The sequence below is a fragment of the Hypanus sabinus genome, chromosome 18, assembly GCF_030144855.1.
Source record: "Hypanus sabinus isolate sHypSab1 chromosome 18, sHypSab1.hap1, whole genome shotgun sequence".
NCBI lineage: Eukaryota > Metazoa > Chordata > Chondrichthyes > Myliobatiformes > Dasyatidae > Hypanus > Hypanus sabinus.
In genome coordinates, this window is record NC_082723.1 from 63,743,860 (window position 1) to 63,763,049 (window position 19,190).

Here is a 19,190-nt window from a genome sequence, read left to right on the forward strand (position 1 = left end):
CATTAGCAGTTCTATCTGCTTTATATTTAATCAATTATCATTTGTGCTACTAAGTGCTGTATAAAGTTTAACAACATAATATTTAGAGTATATCAAACTTTATTGCTAACCAACTTTCAATGAGGTCCAAGTCTAGATTGCTCATTTGATAGCAAAGCTCTCTGTAGTTGTGCCTAGTTTATTGATAGGTCCAGAATGAGTGATGGTTACTCGGGAGCACATTCTCACTGGCAACTGGGTGCTGTGACAGGCATCCCACCTCTCCCGGAAGTTCTGAGAGTCTCCCGCATATTGATAGCAGCTCCCTGATGCCCGCAAATTATATATAGTATCCCGGAAATTGATTTTTTTTGAGAGCGAGTGAGCGTGAGGGAGAGGAGGAGAGAGCGAGAGAGACAGACAGAGAGAGCGAGTGACAGACGTAGTGAGAGAGTGACAGAGAGAGCATCCTGATTGGTCTCTCTTTGTGCTAAGTAGACCTATCAGTTTTCTCTGTGGCGGGCTTTACAGTCGACCTTTGTCCATCAGTTCAGTCTAGTGTCCTGCAGCGCCATGGCAGAGTGTTCCAAAACAAGAAAATATAAAACGTACTTCACACCAGACTACACTAAAGTGTACCCCTGCCCAATAGGGGTCAAAAATAATGAGTGTTGCTCGCTGCACTGTTTGCAACAGTGACTTTTCCATTGCCCATGGTGGGTTAAATGACGGTAAAAGACATGTTGAGGTGAGTTTAACAGGTGTCATTCGTTCATTAGCATAGCTAACGTTATGACACAGCAAGCAGATTTATTGAGCCAAAGGTACTGAGAGAACAGAACATTCAGGAGATAGATGTGAGCAACCCTGAAATTCACCGCCCAGATGAAGAGCTTTTTATTGGGTACCTGGCAAGGAGGCAGTTGCTAAGTGAGGAAGCACAAGAGATCCTCCCTTACAAGACAGTGCAGTTCCTCAAAGATACCAGAGCATTCCGTGTCAGGTGCTTCCAGAAAATCTTGGAGAAGTTCCCAATGACAGACCAACTCTTGGAAAAACCTGTCAGTGGTCAACACAAGAGAGCCAAGATGAGGTGAATCCAGAGCAGATTTTGACTTTGGCAGAGAGATTTCCAAATGTGATCAAGGCAGGTGCAAGAGAACAGCTCCACTTGGAGGTCCTGGATTATGCCTCAGCTAACCTTGAAGGACTGGTGTCAGACTACGAAAGTTTGCCAGTTGATGAGTTCTGGGGGAGGCTGTCCAAAGTAAAATCTCTGAGCACGGGGCAGCTGAGATTCAAAGAGCTCTGCCAGTTGACGAAGCTGCTTTTTGGTGCTGCCAAATTCTAATTGTGATGTAGAAAGGGCATTCAGCATGGCAGAATTAAGGCAGAATTCGGAAGTCAGCTGTCTCACAAAACACTTGTGAATCTGATGTCTTGCAAAACTAACAAATTCATTGACACAGATTGCTATGAGGTTGAGACTTCCGGCAAAATGCTCAAATCTGCCAAGCAAGCCACATCACAGTATAAGGAAAGTTTGAAAAAGAAATAGAAAAGCTATTTGCATTAGCATTTAGCTATTAGCATTGAGACTGCCAACAAAATACTTAACAAGGAATATATATATACAGTTGAAGTCAGAAGTTTACATACACCTTAGCCAAATACATTTAAACTCAGTTTTTCACATTTCCTGACATTTAATCTTGGAAAACATTTCCTGTCTTAGGTCAGTTAGGATCACTACTCTATTTTAAGAATGTGAAATGTTAGAGTAATAGTAGAGAGAATGATTTATTTCAGCTTTTATTTCTTTCATCACTTTCCCAGTGGGTTAGAAGTTCACATACACTGTGTTAGTATTTGGTAGCATTGCCTTTAACTTGTTTAACTTGGGTCAAATGTTTTGGGTAGCCTTCCACAAGCTTCTCACAATAAGTTGTTGGAATTTTGTTCCAATCCTCCGGACAGAACTGCTGTAACTGAGTCAGGTTTGTAGGCCTCCTTGCTCGCACACGCTTTTTCAGTTCTGCCCACAAATTTTCTATCAGATTGAGGTCAGGGCTTTGTGATGGCCACTCCAATACCTTGACTTTGTTGTCCTTAAGCAATTTTGCCACAACTTTGGAGGTATGCTTGGGGTCATTGTCCATTTGGAAGACCCACTTGCGACCGAGTTTTAACTTCCTGGCTGATGTCTTGAGATGTTGCTTCAATATATCCACATAATTTTCCTTCCTCATGATGCCATCTATTTTGTGAAGTGCACCAGTCCCTCCTGCAGCAAAGCTCCTCCACAACATGATTCTGCCACCCCCATGCTTCACGGTTGGGATGGTGTTCTTTGGCTTGCAAGCCTCACCCTTTTTCCTCCAAACATAACGGTGGTCATTATGGCCAAACAGTTCAATTTCTGTTTCATCGGACCAGAGGGCATTTCTCCAGAAAGTAAGATCTCTGTCCCCATGTGCACTTGCAAACTGTAGTCTGGGTTTTTAATGGTGGTTTTGGAGCAGTGGCTTCTTCCTTGCTGAGCAGCCTTTCAGGGTATGTCGATATCAGACTTGTTTTACTGTGGATATAGATACTTGTCTACCTATTTCCTCCAGCATCTTCACAAGGTCCTATGCTGTTGTTCTGGGATAGATTTGCACTCTTTGCACCAAAGTATGTTCATCTCTAGGAGACAGAATGCGACTCCTTCCTGAGCGGTATGACGGCTGCGTGGTCCCATGGTGTTTACACTTGTGTACTATTGCTTGCACAGACTAATGTGGTACCTTCAGGTGTTTGGAAATTGCTCCCACAGATGAACCAGACTTGACATCATTTTCTGGCCTCAATCCAATAGAAAATTTGTGTGTGAGTGTGTGTGTGTTTGTGTGTGTGTGTGTGTGTAGAGTATATGGGGTTGCGGGGGGCAGGGGAGGTGGTGCTACCTCCCTGAAATGAGTTTTTGCAGGGCGGGATGTCTGCCGTGATCACTGCAGACTCACTGTCTCACATCCCTGGAAGGCCACTGGCTGCAAGGCCCTGAGAATCAGCTGGCCAGGGAAGTGCCAGATTTGAAATCTTAAAATACTTTGTCTAATCTGGGTGAAATCATGACACAGTGAGGTATTACAACCATGTGGCCAATTAGCCCACTAACCCTAAAGTCTTTGGACTGTGGGAGGAAACAGGAAGACCCAGAGGAAATGCATGAGGTCACGGGGAGAACTGACAAACCCCTTCCCGGCAGCAGCGGGAATTGAACCTGGATTGCTGGCGCTGTGAAGTGTTATGCTAACCACGGTGCTATACTTGATCTCCCTCCACGGACAAAGCATAACCACCGCCATTCCCTCTGAATTGCTTGGGTGCAAGGCCACGCAGCATCTGCAATCTCTTCTGTCTCTATCAGTTCAGTCCACCATCTCACTGAGGCATTGATCACCAACAGCAGCTCACCAGAATCCTCTGTCCTGAGCTGATAGACGGCTGCAGTCATAATCATAAAGTACAGCACAGAAACAGGCCCTTCAGCCCATCTAATCCATGCCAAACCATTTAAACTGCCTACTCTCATCGACCTGCACCAGGACCATAACCCTGCATACCCCTACCATCCAAGTACCTATCCAAACTTCTCCTAAATGTTGAAATCGAGCTTGCATGCACCATTTGTGCTGGCAGTTCATTCCACACTCTCACAAACCTCTGAATGAAGTAGTTTCCCCTCATGTTCCCCTCAAACTTTTCACTTTCACCCTTAACCTATGACCTCTGGTTGTTGTCCCACCCAACCTCAGTGGAAAAAGCCTGTTTGCATTTACCCTATCTACACCCCTCATAATTTCATGTACCTCTATCAAATCTCCCCTCAATCTTCTACGTTCCAAGAATAAAGTCCTAAACTATTCAATCTTACTTTATAACTGAGGTCCTCCAGACCCAGCAACGTCCTTGTAATTTAAGATATTTAGGCCTTGGTTAAGAAAAAGCTGTATTGCACGTATAGGCAGGTAGGAACAAATGAGATGCTTATAGAGCATAATAAACACAAGAGAACTCTTGAGAAAGAAATCAGGAGAGCTAAAAGAAGGCATAAGGTAGCCCTAGCAGGCAAGGTGAAGGAGAATCCTAGGGTATTCTACAGATATGTTAAGAACAAAAGGATTGTAAGGGACGAAAATGGCCCTCAGGCAGATCAGGAAGGTAATCCATGTGTGGAGCCAAAAGAGATGGTGAGATCTGAAATAAATTTGTATCTGTATTCACTCAGGAGACACTCTATTGAAGTGAGGCAAATTGGCGTCAACTTCATGAACCTTAATTAGATTACAGATGAGGAGGTGTTAACTGCCCTGAAGTAAATTAGGGTGGATAAATCCCCAGGGCCTGATAAGGTGTTCCCTCAGACCCTTCAGGAGGTAAATGCAGATATTGTTAGGCCCCTAGCAGAGATATTCAAAACATCCGAGTGACAGATGAGATACCAGAGGATTGAAGGAATGCCAATGTTGTCCGGTATTCAAGAAAGACTTTAAAGACCAGTGAGCCTGACATAAGCTGTGGGAAAGTTATTCTGAAGAATTGGATATGTAAGTATTTGGGTAGACATAGACTGATTAAGAATAGTCAACATGGTTGACATGGTGTGTGGTAGGTCATGTCTAACCAATCTCAGAGTTTTTCAAGGAAGTTACCAGGAAAGTAGAAGAAGGCAAGGCTGTGGACGTTGTCTACATGGACTTTAACAAGGCATTTGACAAGGTCCCACATGGGAGGTTTCAGTCACTCACCATTCAAGATGTGGTAGTAAATTAGACTAGGCATTGGCTTTGTGGGAGAAGCCAGAGAGTGGTAGTAGATGGTTGCCTCTCTGACTGGAGGCCTGTCTCTAGTGGTAGGCTGCAGGGATCAGTGTTAAGTCCTTATTGCTTGTCACCCAGATCGTTGATGTGGTTAACTGATCAGCAAATTTGCGAATGACAGCAAGGTTGGAGTGTAGTCAACAGCGAATAAGGCACTCATGGCTTATAGCGTGATCTGGACCAGCTGGAAAAATGGGCTGAAAAGTGGCAGATGGAATTTAGTGCAGACAAGTGTGAGGTTTTGCACTTTGTAGGGCCAACCAGAGCAGGTCTTACACAGTGGAACGGTAGGGCACCGAGGAGTGTGGTAGAACAAAGGCATCTGGGAATACAGGTCCATAATTCATTGGAAGTGGTGTCACAGGCAGATAGAATTGTACAGGATGCTCTTGGCACATTGGCCTTCATAAATTCGAGTATTGAGTACCGGAGATGGGATGCTATGTTGAAGTTGTATAAAGCCTAATTTGGAGTATTGTGTGTAGTTTTAGTCACCTACCGACAGGAAAAATGTAAACAGGGTTGAAAGAGTACAGAGAAAATTTACAAAAGATGTAGCTGGTTCTGGAAGACCTGAGTGAGAAGGAAATATTGAATAGGCTAGGACCTTATTCCTTGGAATGAAGAAGATTGAGAGGATATACAGAATTATGAGGGGTATAGATAGAGTAAATGCAAGCAGTCATTTTCCACTAGGGTTGGGTGGGACTACAATCAAAGATCGGGGGTTAAGGGTGAAAGGTGAAAAGTTTAAGGGGAACACGAGGAGAAACTGCTTCGCTCAGAGGGTGGTGAGAGCGTGGAACGAGCTGCCACCACAAGTGGTGCAAGCAAGCTCAATTTCAACATTTAAGAGAGGTTTGGATAGGTACATGGATGGTAGGGGTATTGAGGGATATGTTCCCTGTTCTGGTCAATAGGAGTAGGCAGTTTAGATGGTTTGGCATAGGCTAGATGGGCCAAAGGGCCTGCCTCTGTGCTGTACATGTTGTCTTCAACTGAATAATCTTCCTATTTCTGGCCTCACTAGCATATAGCACATATAGCAATCCTGAGTTCACAACCCTGGAAGTCCTGCCATTTAACTCAGCAACTAGCTCCCTGAACTCACTTTGTAGAAACTCCACTCTTCCTACAAATTTCATTGATACCTACTTGGGCCATGACCTCTGGCTGTTCATTCTCCCACTTGAGAATGCTGAGGAATTGATCTGAGATGTCGCGGACACTGGTACCCAGGAGGCAACATACCATCTGAGCATCTCATTCTTGTCCACAGAATCTCCATTCGGCTACCCTAACTACTGAAACCCTTATAACCAGAGCCAATAGGACCACATCTGACCCTGTCCAAACCTGGCCCAGCATTCTATAGGATCATGTCTGACCCTCTCCAAACCTGGCCCAGCATTCTATAGGATCATGTTTGACCCTGTCCAAACCTGGCCCAGCATTCTATAGGATAATGTCTGACCCTCTCCAAACCTGGGCCCAGCATTCTATAGGATCATGTCTGACCCTCTCCAAACCTGGGCCAGCATTCTATAGGATCATGTCTGACCCTGTCCAAACCTGGCCCAGCATTCTATAGGATCATGTCTGACCCTCTCCAAACCTGGGCCAGCATTCTATAGGATTATGTCTGACCCCCTCCAAACCTGGCCCAGCATTCTATAGGATCATGTCTGACCCTCTCCAAACCTGGGCCCAGCATTCTATAGGATCATGTCTAACCCTCTCCAAACCTGGCCCAGCATTCTATAGGATCATGTCTGACCCTGTCCAAACCTGGCCCAGCATTCTATAGGATCATGTCTGACCCTGTCCAAACCTGGCCCAGCATTCTATAGGATCATGTCTGACCCTGTCCAAACCTGGCCCAGCATTCTATAGGATCATGTCTGACCCTCTCCGAACCTGGCCCAGCATTCTATAGGATCATGTCTGACCCTGTCCAAACCTGGCCCAGCATTCTATAGGATCATGTCTGACCCTCTCCAAACCTGGCCAAGCATTCTATAGGATCATGTCTGATCCACGCCAAACCGTCACTCTGGGTTATGGGACGGTGTATGGGTCAGTGTATTGGGTTATGGGACAGTGTATGGGTCACAGTGCTGGGTTATGGGATGGTGTACGGGTCAGTGTATTGGGTTATGGGATGGTGTAGGGGTCAGAGTGCTGGGTTTTGGGATGATGTATGGGTCAGTGTGTGTGGTTATGAGAGACTGTATGGGTCAGTGTGCTGGATTATGGGAGAGTGTATGGGTCAGTGTGCTTGGTTATGGGATGGTGTATGGATCAGTGTATTGGGTTATGGGATGGTGTATGGGTCAGAGTGCTGGGTTATGGGACAGTGTACTGGTCAGTGTGCCTGGTTATGAGATGGTGTATGCATCAGTGTGATGTGTTATGGGATGGTGTACGGGTCAGTGTATTGGGTTATGGGAAGGTGTACGGGTCAGAGTGCTGGGTTATGGGATGGTGTATGGGTCAGTGTATTGGTTTATAGGATGGTGTATGGGTCAGTGTATTGGGTTATGGGATGGTGTATGGGCCAGTGTATGGGTCAGTGTGCTGGGTTATGGGATGGTGTATGGGTCAGTGTATTGGTTTATAGGATGGTGTATGGGTCAGTGTATTGGGTTATGGGATGGTGTATGGGCCAGTGTATGGGTCAGTGTGCTGGGTTATAGGACGGTGTATGGGTCAGTTTGGTGGGTTATGGGACAGTGTATGGGTCAGTTTGGTGGGTTATGGGACAGTGTATGGGTCAGTTTGGTGGTTATGGGACAGTGTATGGGTCAGTATGCTGGATTATGGGACAGTGTATGGGTCAGTTTGGTGGGTTATGGGACAGTGTATGGGTCAGTTTGGTGGGTTATGGGACGGTGTATGGGTCAGTGTGGTTGGTTATGGGACAGTGTATGGGTCAGAGTTCTGGATTGTGGGATGGTGTATGGGTCAGTATGCTGGGTTATGGGACAGTGTATGGGTCAGTTTGGTGGGTTATGGGACAGTGTGTATGGGTCAGTGTGGTTGGTTATGGGACGGTGTATGGGTCAGTGTTCTGGATTGTGGGATGGTGTATGGGTCAGTATGCTGGGTTATGGGACAGTGTATGGGTCAGTGTAGTGGGTTATGGGACGGTGTATGGGTCAGTATGCTGGGTTATGGGACAGTGTATGGGTCAGTGTGGTTGGTTATGGGACAGTGTATGGGTCAGTTTGGTGGGTTATGGGACAGTGTATGGGTCAGTGTAGTGGTTTATGGGATGGTGTATGGTTCAATGTGGTGGGTTATGGGATGGTGTATGGGTCAGTGTATTGGGTTATGGGACAGTGTATGGGTCAGTTTGGTGGGTTATGGGACAGTGTATGGGTCAGTGTATTGGGTTATGGGATGGTGTATGGGTCAGTGTGGTTGGTTATGGGACAGTGTATGGGTCAGTGTTCTGGATTGTGGGACAGTGTATGGGTCAGTGTGCTCCCATTAATGGATGGTGTACGGGTTAGTGTTTTCCATTTTGGGATAGAAGAGGTAACAGTACACATACAGAAGCAAACAGGAAGGAAAGTGGCATCACACACAAGGTGCTGGGGGAACTCAGCAGGCCAGGCAGAGTCAGTGGAAAAGATCCGCTCCAAAACTTCACTCTTCTGTGCTGATTCCCCATAATCCTCAGACCCACAAACACTCAAAGGTTTATCTGAATCCACTTTAAGTCATTGCCACAACTCTCTGGACAAATCATCGATTGTGTGATAAAGGCAAAATTATCCAACATAGAAGTGTGGGAATCCCTTCATTCCCATAATGTTGTGCTGGCCCGTATAAAGCCATAAAGTAGAAGAGCAGAATTCAATCATGTGGCTCTTTGAATTGCTCCACCATTTCATCACGGCCGTTCCATTTTCCCTCTCAGTCCCAACCTCCTACTTCCTCCCCGTATCCCTGCATGCCTGTCTAATCAAGAATCTATCAACCTCTGCATTATATAAACCTAAACAAACAATCTAACCCTTCTCCACAATCCATACCCCTCCATTTTTCTTTCATCCATTGCCTACCTTAAGAACTTTTTAATGTCCCGAATGTATCTTCCTCTGCCCCCTAGCCAAGGCAGTTCCTCCCACGCAGCCGCCAATCTTCACCCTGGTGTCGGTAGCCCACGTGTCTGGGGAGCAGGGGGTTGTGGGAAAAGGGCTTATTTCGTCGTCGTTTTGTATTATTTGTCATTGCTGTTTGTGCTGTTCTGTGTTGTGTGTCACGCTGTTGTTCAACATTATGGGCATGTCATGTTGGCACTGGAATGTGCGGCAACACCAGCGGACTATCCCCAGCAATTCCATGCGTGTGCTGTTTTTTAACACAAATGACGTGTGTCACTCTATGTTTTGATGCATATGAGATAAATTAATCTGAATCCGCGTTTAAAAAAAACCCTGCCTCTGACATCCATTGCCAGAACGTGTATGATTTTGCACCTTGGTAGAAGAAACGAAAGTGTGGACCATTTTGTGACCGGAGAGAAAATTCAAAAATCAGAACTGCAGAGGGACTTGGGAGTCCTTGGGCAGGATTCCCTAAAGGTTAATTTGCAGGTTGAGTCGGTGGTGAGGAGGGAAAATGCAATGTTAGCTTTCATTTTGAGAGGACTAGAATATAAAAGTGAGGGTGTAATGCTGAGGCTTGATAAATTCACTGTGAGGCCTCACATGGAGTATCGTGAGCAGTTTTGGGCCCATGATGGAATTCAGAAGAGGGAGGGAGATCTAATTGAAACTTATCGAATGTTGAAAGGCCTCAATAGAGTGAATGTGGAGAGGAAGTTTCCTATAGTGCGAGAGTCTAGGACCAGAGGACGCAGCCTCAGGATAGAGGGATGTCCATTTAAAATGTAGATGAGGAGGAATTTCTTTAACTAGAGTATGGTGGATCTGTGCAATTTGTTCCCAAAGGCAGCTGTGGAGGTCAAGTCATTGGGTATATTTAAGATATGCTCTTGATTAGTCAGAGCATGAAGGAATACAGGGAGAAGGCAGGAGACTGGGGCTGAGAGGGATCAGCCATGATGTAATGGTGGAGCAGACTTGATGGGCCAAATGGCCTAATTCTGCTCCTATATTTTTTGATTGGATGGTCTTATTTCTCTTAAAGTTTCCTCTACTCACCTTAAGTGGAAGTCCTCTGGGATTGGCCATTGTCACTCTGAAAAAGTCTCTGGCTGTCCGCTCGATCGATGCAGCTTATTATCTTATACACCTCTGTCAAGTCACCTCTCATCCTCCTTTGCTCCAAAGAAAAATGTCCTAGCTCTGTCAGCCTTTCCTTATAAGACATATTCTCTAATCCAGGCAGCATCGTGATAAATCTCCACAGCACCTTCTCTAAAGCTTCTACATCCTCCCTATAATGAGACAATCAGGACCCTAACCATATATATTCAGAGATTCTCAACAAATGTAAGTTCCAAAGCGAGAAGAGAGCTCCATCTGCGGCTAACTTGGTTACGTAAGGGCAATGAAGTTGCGCAGAGTCCTGATTCCTTAACTCATTTGTCCAACAGGTGCTGGACTATGGGACACAGTATGGGTCAGAATGCTGAGTTATGGGAGAGTGTATGGGTCAGTGTGATGGGTTATCGGACAGCGTATGGATCAATGTGGTGGGTTATGGGACGGTGTATGGGTCAGTGTGCTGGGTTGTGGGATGGTGTACAGGTCAGTGTGTGTGGTTATGGGATGGTGTATGGTTCAATGTGGTGGGTTATGGGACGGTGTATGGGTCAGTGTAGTGGGTTATGGGATGGTGTATGGGTCAGTGTGCTGGGTTGTGGGATGGTGTACAGGTCAGTGTGTGCGGTTATGGGATGGTGTATGGTTCAATGTGGTGGGCTATGGGAGAGTGTATGGGTCAGTGTGGTTGGTTGTGGGATGGTGTATGGGTCAGTGTGCTGGATTGTGGGATGGTGCACAGGTCAGTGTGTGTGATTATGGGATGGTGTATGGGTCAGTGTGCTGGATTGTGGGATAGTGTACAGGTCAGTGTGTGTGGTTATGGGATGGTGTATGGTTCAATGTGGTGGGTTATGGGACAGTGTAAGGGTCAGTGTTCTGGATTGTGGGATTGTGTATGGGTCAGTGTAGTGGGTTATGGGATGGTGTATGGGTCAGTGTATTGGGTTATGGGATGGTGTATGGGTCAGTGTGGTGGGTTATGGGACAGTGTATGGGTCAGTGTTCTGGATTGTGGGATTGTGTATGGGTCAGTGTAGTGGGTTATGGGATGGTGTATGGGTCAGTGTGCTGGGTTGTGGGATGGTGTACAGGTCAGTGTGTGCGGTTATGGGATGGTGTATGGTTCAATGTGGTGGGTTATGGGATGGTGTATGGGTCAATGTGGCGGGTTATGGGATGGTGTATGGGTCAGTGTGGTTGGTTATGGGACAGTGTATGGGTCAGTGTGGTTGGTTATGGGATGGTGTATGGGTCAGTGTGCTGGGTTGTGGGATGGTGTACAGGTCAGTGTGTATGGTTCCATGTGGTGGGTAATGGGATGATGTATGGGTCAATGTGGTGGGTTATGGGACAGTGTATGGGTCAGTGTTCTGGATTGTGGGATGGTGTATGGGTCAGTGTGTGTGGTTATGGGATGGTGTATGGGTCAATGTGGTGGGTTATGGGATGGTGTATGGGTCAGTGTGGTTGGTTATGGGACAGTGTATGGGTCAGTGTGGTTGGTTATGGGACAGTGTATGGGTCAGTGTGGTGGGCTTTGGGAGAGTGTATGGTTCAGTGTTCTGGATTGTGGGATGGTGTATGGGTCAGTGTGGTTGGTTATGGGACAGTGTATGGGTCAGTGTGGTGGGCTTTGGGAGAGTGTATGGTTCAGTGTTCTGGATTGTGGGATGGTGTATGGGTCAGTGTGGTTGGTTATGGGACAGTGTATGGGTCAGTGTGGTGGGCTTTGGGAGAGTGTATGGGTCAGTGTTCTGGATTGTGGGATGGTGTATGGGTCAGTGTGGTTGGTTATGGGATGGTGTATGGGTCAGTGTGGTTGGTTATGGGACAGTGTATGGGTCAGTGTGGTGGGCTTTGGGAGAGTGTATGGGTCAGTGTTCTGGATTGTGGGATGGTGTATGGGTCAGTGTGGTTGGTTATGGGATGGTGTATGGGTCAGTGTGGTTGGTTATGGGACAGTGTATGGGTCAGTGTGGTGGGCTTTGGGAGAGTGTATGGGTCAGTGTTCTGGATTGTGGGATGGTGTATGGGTCAGTGTGGTTGGTTATGGGATGGTGTATGGGTCAGTGTGGTTGGTTATGGGACAGTGTATGGGTCAGTGTTCTGGATTGTGGGACAGTGTATGGGTCAGTGTGCTCCAATTAATGGATGGTGTACGGGTTAGTGTTTTCCATTTTGGGATAGAAGAGGTAACAGTACATATACAGAAGCAAACAGGAAGGAAAGAGGCATCACACACAAAATGCTGGAGGAACTCAGCAGGCTAGGCAGTGTCAATGGAAAACTGTACAGCCAATGTTTTGGGCTGAGAACCTTCATCAGGGCTGGAGAAAAAACAATGGAAAAAGGGAAGTATCTTTCTGGCCAATCGAACTGGATGGAATGCCGATCACTTGCTCCAGTATAGATTTTTTTCCCTCAAGAAGAATATATTTTCTCTGGGTCAATACAGTCGAGGCTGACTGGGTAATCCCTGGAGATGGTGGGAGATTGAATAAGGTTGATCCTGGCCTCAGTATTTGGAAGAATGGAGGTGATGCCATTGAGATGGGCAATGCCATTTAGGCTGAGCAGGGCTTATACTTACAGGCTGCCACCGGTACATCCTCAGGCTGCAAATGTGTTAATTCATCTGATAAATAAACAAATCTGAATCTGAAAAAAGGTCCTGTACTTAAATTGGGATCAATCTTTGGACTCCTCTAACATGATTATTGATTTGACTCATATCTGAGGGAGGGTTGTGGAGAAGTTCAGCAGTTATGACCTTCTGACTCAAAAGTCATGGGTCCTTGCCCGGTCTTGCCAATTTCCTCTGTTCTGGTGCCCTAGCTGGGTTAGTCTGTGAACAAAAGATGGATTGAGTTCTCTGTTTTAATCTGTGGTTTGTTTTTCGATTCAGAACGTGCAGCTCAACCCCAACAATGGTTTTGCCTATTCAGTGTGGAGAGATGTTCCTATCCCTTTCTACATGTCTGTGTATTTCTTTCACATTGTGAATCCCGAGGCAATACTCAATGGAGAGAAGCCAATTCTGTCACAGCGAGGACCCTATGTTTACAGGTACCAGCTCCCTTTTAGCAAATACTCCTAACTGTCAAGTCCAAGGAGTTACTGATTGCTCTAACCGTGCAATAACAATGAAAAAGAATTAAACAAAAATCGACCTACAGTTTCTGCCTCTACTTGCTGAAGCCTCTGTGATCCAAAGCGTCAACTCCCTATTTCAACTCTGGCCCACTCACACAGTGGCCGCTCCACTTAGACGTAATGACTTTTTATTGGCCTTTGCCAGGTGCCTAATTACACACAATCCAAGGCAACAATGGTGCACAGAATGTCCCGACTGCCCTGCTCCCTTCTTTTGGAACCTCTCTCTCGCAACGCACAATTCAGAGCCTCAAAGGGATCAGTTGCGTGCAGTCTCCTGACTGTCTCCGCTCACTTGCTTTGAAATCTCTCACCTGCTGCGCACAATGACATGGGGGAAAATATTCTGACTTCCTACTCTGTCTATGCCTCTCATAAACTTATTTACCTCTATCTGGCAACCCTTCAGCCTCCTTCACTCCAGGGAAAACAGGTTCAGACTTTCCAAACTCTCCACATAATTGAAGTCCTCCAATTGAGGCAACATTCTGGTGAATCTCCTTTGGACTCAGAGACCATCTCAGCCTTCCTATAGTGTGGTGACCAGGTTGCACACAATACTCCATAAGACCACAAGACATAGGAGCAGAATCAGGCCATTCAGCCCATCAAATCTTCTCTGCCGTTCCATCATGGCTGATTTATTATCCCTCTCAACCCCATTCTCCTGCCTTCTCCCCATAACCTTTGACACCTTGACTAATCAAGATCCCATCAACCTCCACTTTACATTTACCCAATGACTTGCACGTCACAGCCTCTGTGGCAATGAATTCCACAGATTCACCTCATCTCCACTCTAAATGGACATTTGTCTATTCTGAGGCTGTGCCCTCTAGTCCTAGACTCTCCCACTATAGGAAACATCCTCTCCACATCCACTCTATCTGTGTCCTCTGGTCCTAGACTCACCCACTATAGGAAACATCCTCTCCGCATCCACTCTATCTGTGTCCTCTGGTCCTAGACTCCCCCACTATAGGAAACATCCTCTCCACATCCACTCTATCTGTGTCCTCTGGTCCTAGACTCCCCCACCATAGGAAACATCCTCTCCACATCCACTCTATCTGTGTCCTCTGGTCCTAGACTCCCCCACCATAGGAAACATCCTCTCCACATCCACTCTATCTGTGGGCCTAGACTCCCCCACCACAAGAAACATCCTCTCCACATCCACTCTATCTGTGTCCTCTGGTCCTAGATTCACCCACTATAGGAAACATCCTCTCCACATCCACTCTATCTGTGCCCTCTGGTCCTAGACTCCCTCACCATAGGAAACGTCCTCTCCACATCCACTCTATCTGTGTCCTCTGGTCCTAGATTCACCCACTATAGGAAACATCCTCGCCATGTCCACTCTATCTCAGCCTTTCATTATTCGAGTGGTTTCAATGAAATCCCTCCTCATTCTTATGAAATCCTACGAGGACAGACCTGAGCCATCAAACGTACCCGGTACATTAACCCATAGATTCCTAGAATTATTCTTGTGAACTCTCTCCAATGCCAGCACATCTTTTCTTAGATAAGAGGATCAAAACTACTCACAATACTCCAAGGGCATTCTGACCAGGGCTTTATAAATCCTCAGCATTACATCCTTACCCTTACACTCGAGTCCTCTCGAAATGAAATTGCATTTGCCTTCAAACTACTCAAACTACGAGTTTACCTTTAAGGAATCCTGCATGAGGACTCCTAAGTCACTTTGCACCCCGATTTCTAAATTTGTTCCATTTAGAGAATAACGCCTTTATTCCTTCCACAATACACTTCTCTACACTACATTCCTCCTGCCTCTTCTTTGCCCATTCCTCAACACTACCTGCCCCACCACCCATTTTCATGATGTCCCACGAAGCCATCACATTCTGTCATCCAGATCATTGACATATAATGTAAAAAGCATCAGTCCCAATACCAACCACCGCAGAACACCACTAGTCAGTGGCAGGCAGGCTCCCTCGATACCTACTCTTCGTCTCCTGCCAGTCAGTGTGACCTAAGCAATGTTTAATACAGTAATGTCCTAAATTTTATATTCTGTGTTCGATGTAATGAAGACAAATATGCCAAATGCTTCTTTCACCTGGTCTACATGTATTGCCACTCTCAGGGAGTTGTGGATTTGAATACCTAAGCTCTGTCCGTTCATCAAGGGGCCTCAGTATTCCTACCATTCACTATTTATATCCTACCTCTGTTTGACTTCCCAAATGCATCATATCCATTACATTGAGACAACTTTGTGTCTGAATCTCATATTGAGTTTTCTTTTCCTTATTATCAACTTTTAAACACCTTGTGCTGAGTTCTAGGTCACTCCCATTGAAGAAGTTGACCACATTCGGTTTGACCAACCAGGGTGGGTCTTTTACAGTGAATGGTAGGGCACTGAGGAGTACAGTAGAACAAAGGGATCTGGGAATACAGATACACAATTTGAAAGTGGTGTCACAGGTAGATAGGGTTGAAAAGAAAGCCTTTGGCATATTGGCCTTCATAAATCAATGTATTGAGTACAGAAGATGGGGTGTTATGTTGAAGTTGTGTAAGATGTTGGTGAGGCCTAATTTGGAGTATTGTGTGCAGTTTTGGTCACCTGCCTACAGGAAAGATGTAAACAATGTTGAAAGAGTGCAGAAAAAATTTACAAAGATGTTGGGATATGGAGGGCTATAGTCCCAGGACAGGTCAATGGGAATAGGCAGTTTAAGAATGGACTAGATGGGCCAAAGGGACTGTTTCTGTGCTGTACCTCTCTGTGATACTTCCTTGCAAAGTTGCAAAACTTTTTCTTTGAGTTAGTAACACCTTGAACAATTACAAAGTATCAGATCATGTCCTTCATGAGTGAAATGATAACCTGTTGAGATGTTGTTATTTTCCAGGGAGCACAGGCCAAAGAGCAACATTACCTTCCATGAGAACTACACAGTTTCATACCGTTCGTACCGACAGTTCCACTTCGTTCCAGAGCGGTCGTCTGGCAACGAGAGCGATGAGCTCATGCTGCCCAACATGCTCGCACTCGTAGGTATCAGCCCCACCAGCATCTTGAGTGTTTGGATCGTAGTAATATCGAAAACTGTGGTTCAGCTTGCACAGTGAAAGTTAAGTGAAGAGTTAATAGAAGCACTTAAGGTTGTGAACGGTTTAATCGAGTTCCACTGCCAGAAGTGTAGAATCTGTGTGTCCAACTCTTCAGATGAACGCCAAAGACAGTGACGAAATATTGTCCCCCATGTGTTGTTGACATGACCTGGGACACGTGTATCAGGATGGTGGGAGGAGTCTGAGTGGCCAACTTCACGATGAACATCAGAGGCAACGGGGAAATGTCTCCAGCCTGTTCTGGGATGTGTGTGTACGAGGGTGGAGGAGCCAATGTGTTCAACTTCACGGTGAACAAGAGGCAGCAGAGAAATGTGTTGTTGACATGACCTGGGTCACATGTGTAAGAATGGTGGGAGGAGATCCTGTGGGAATTTCCAAGAAGGAATTAGAGAAGTATCTAATCAAAAACAATAATCTGATCAGATAGTTAATCAAAAAAATCAAATAATATCTAATCAAAAAATAATAAATGAGGAGTATGCAAGGGTAGTGAATGAGCTGCTGATCAGAACTGGCACTAAGGAAGATGATGTGAACTTTAACTTGACACTTTATCATTCAGCTGCTTGGTCCACGGCACCACCAATAGCTTTAAATTCACTCCAGCTTCTCAAAGTCCTGTGGTCTATGAGGCAAGACTGTGCTGTGATCCTGTGTTCTTACAGGGGACTGGTTCTGCTTTAGGCTACAGGATGAATCCAGGTTCCTTATACACCGTCTGGGTAGCCTCCAACCTGATGGCATGAACATTGACTTCTCTAACTTCCATTAATACCCCTCCTTACCCCATCCCTGATATATTTAGTATTTTCACCCCTCCTCTTTTTTCCTCTCTGACTCTGCCCATCACTTTGCCTGTTTTCCATCTCCCTCTGGTGCTCCCCTCCCTCTTTCTTTCTCCCTAGGCCTCCCGCCCCATGATCCTTTCCCTTCTCCAGCTCTGTATCCCTTTTGCCAATCATCTTTCCAGCTCTCAGCTTCACCCCACCCCCTCCGGTCTTCTCCTATCATTTTGCATTTCTCCCTTCCCCTCCTACTTTCATATCTCTTACTATCTTTCCTTTCGGTTAGTCCTGACGAAGGGTCTTGGCTCGAAATGTCGACAGTGCTTCTTCCTATAGATGCTGCCTGGCCTGCTGCGTTCCACCAGCACTTTGACTGTGTTGCTTGAATTTCCAGCATCTGCAGATTTCCTCGTGTTTCCTTCTCTCTCTTCCTCTGATGTCATACTTAAGGTCAATTCTCCCTCCAACCCAAAGTTGAAAGTCCTTGACTGAGTATTGCGTGTCCGTAGAATTCAGAGAAACACATCAACATGCACAAAATTATGAGGGGTGTAGATAGGGTAACTGCAAGCAGGCTTTTTTAAACTGAGGTTGTGTGGGACCACAAGAGGTCATGAGTTAAGGGTGAAAGGTGAAAAGCTGAAGGGGAACATGAGGAGAAACTTCTTCACTCAGAGGGTGGTGAGAGTGTGGAATGAGCTGCCAGCACAAGTGGTGCATGCAAGCTTGATTTCAATGTTTAAGAGAAGTTTGGATGATAAGGTATAGAGGGCTATGATCTGGGAGCAGGGTGACGACAGTAGGCAGTTTAAATAGTTCAGCATAGACTAAATGGGCCAAGGGGCCGGTTTCTCTGCCATACTTTTCTATGACACTCTGAGAGAAACATGTTTTTTCAATTCTGCAGGCAGATTTTATATCTTTTACTAATATTTTAAATTTGTTATTTGTTTCTACTTTAGGGTGCAGCCATTTTAGCTGAGAAACTCCCTCCACTCATGAAGCTCACATTCAACCTTGCCATGAAGAAGTTTAATCAAAGTGCTTTTTTCAGAAGGACTGTCGGGGAAATCATGTGGGGATATGAAGACGAACTTATTGCCTTTCTTAAACAAGCCTTCCCAAACCTTCTCCCCTTTAAGGATAAGTTTGGTTTGTTTGCTGATGTAAGTTCATGCTTTCAAACTTTAATAGAACAAAGTATGGTACAGTATGGTGCAGGCCCTTCAGCCCACAATGTGGTGCCGACTCTGAGATCAATCTAACCCTTCCCTCCCTTCATTTTTCTTTCATCCATATGCCTATCTAAGAGTCTATTAAATGTCAATAATATATCTGCCTCTACCACCAGCCAGCAGTGCTGTATCTGCCACTCTGTGTAAAAATTCTCACCTCTGACAACCACCTCCCCATACTTCCTTCCAATCACCTTAAAAGTATGTCCTCTTGTACTACCAAGGGAAAAGGTGCATGCTGTCCTCTCGATCTATGCTTCTTATCATCTTTTCTATCAAATCACCTCTCATCTTCCATCGCTCCAAAGAGCCCTAGCTTGCTCTTCCTTTCCTCACGTGACGTGTTCTCTAGTTTAGGCAGCGCCCTGGTTAGTCTCCTCGAAACCCCCCCTAAAGCTTCTCCATCCTTTCTATGATGAGGTGACCAGAAATGGTCCAAATTTGGTGTAACCAGAGTTTTATAGAGCTGCAACATTACCTCACATCTCTTGAACTCTGTCCCCCAACTTCTGAAGGCCAACAAATCATTACTTTCTTAGCCACCCTATCAATTTGTGCGACAACTTTGTTTCGATGGAGATGGACCCTGTGATCCCCCGTTCCTCCACTCTGCCAAAAAGCCTGATGTTAATCTTTCACTCTGCTTGCAGTTCAGCCTCCATAGCGAATCCGGGATGAACTCCATTTGCCATTTTGTTCCCTAAACATGTCCTCCTAATTTCAGTTTAAGTGGTTCAGCATGGACTAGATGGGCCGAAGGCCCTGTTTCTCTGCAATACTTTTCTATGACACTCTAAGAGAAACATGTTTTCT

The 19,190-nt window shown here is 45.6% G+C and overlaps 1 protein-coding gene across 6 annotated transcripts in view; it reads left to right on the forward strand.

Annotated features, from left to right (window-relative positions):
- Window positions 1-19,190, forward strand: part of LOC132407679 (scavenger receptor class B member 1-like) — a 57,836-nt gene that overhangs the window by 7,310 nt on the left and 31,336 nt on the right. For all 6 annotated transcript variants that reach the window (XM_059994526.1, XM_059994523.1, XM_059994525.1 and 3 more), the window contains 3 exons: window positions 12,987-13,147; window positions 16,132-16,273; window positions 18,105-18,308. In XM_059994526.1, coding sequence (XP_059850509.1) covers window positions 13,056-13,147; window positions 16,132-16,273; window positions 18,105-18,308 — 438 coding nt within the window. In that variant the 5' untranslated portion in view covers window positions 12,987-13,055. The remainder of the gene's footprint in view (window positions 1-12,986; window positions 13,148-16,131; window positions 16,274-18,104; window positions 18,309-19,190) is intronic.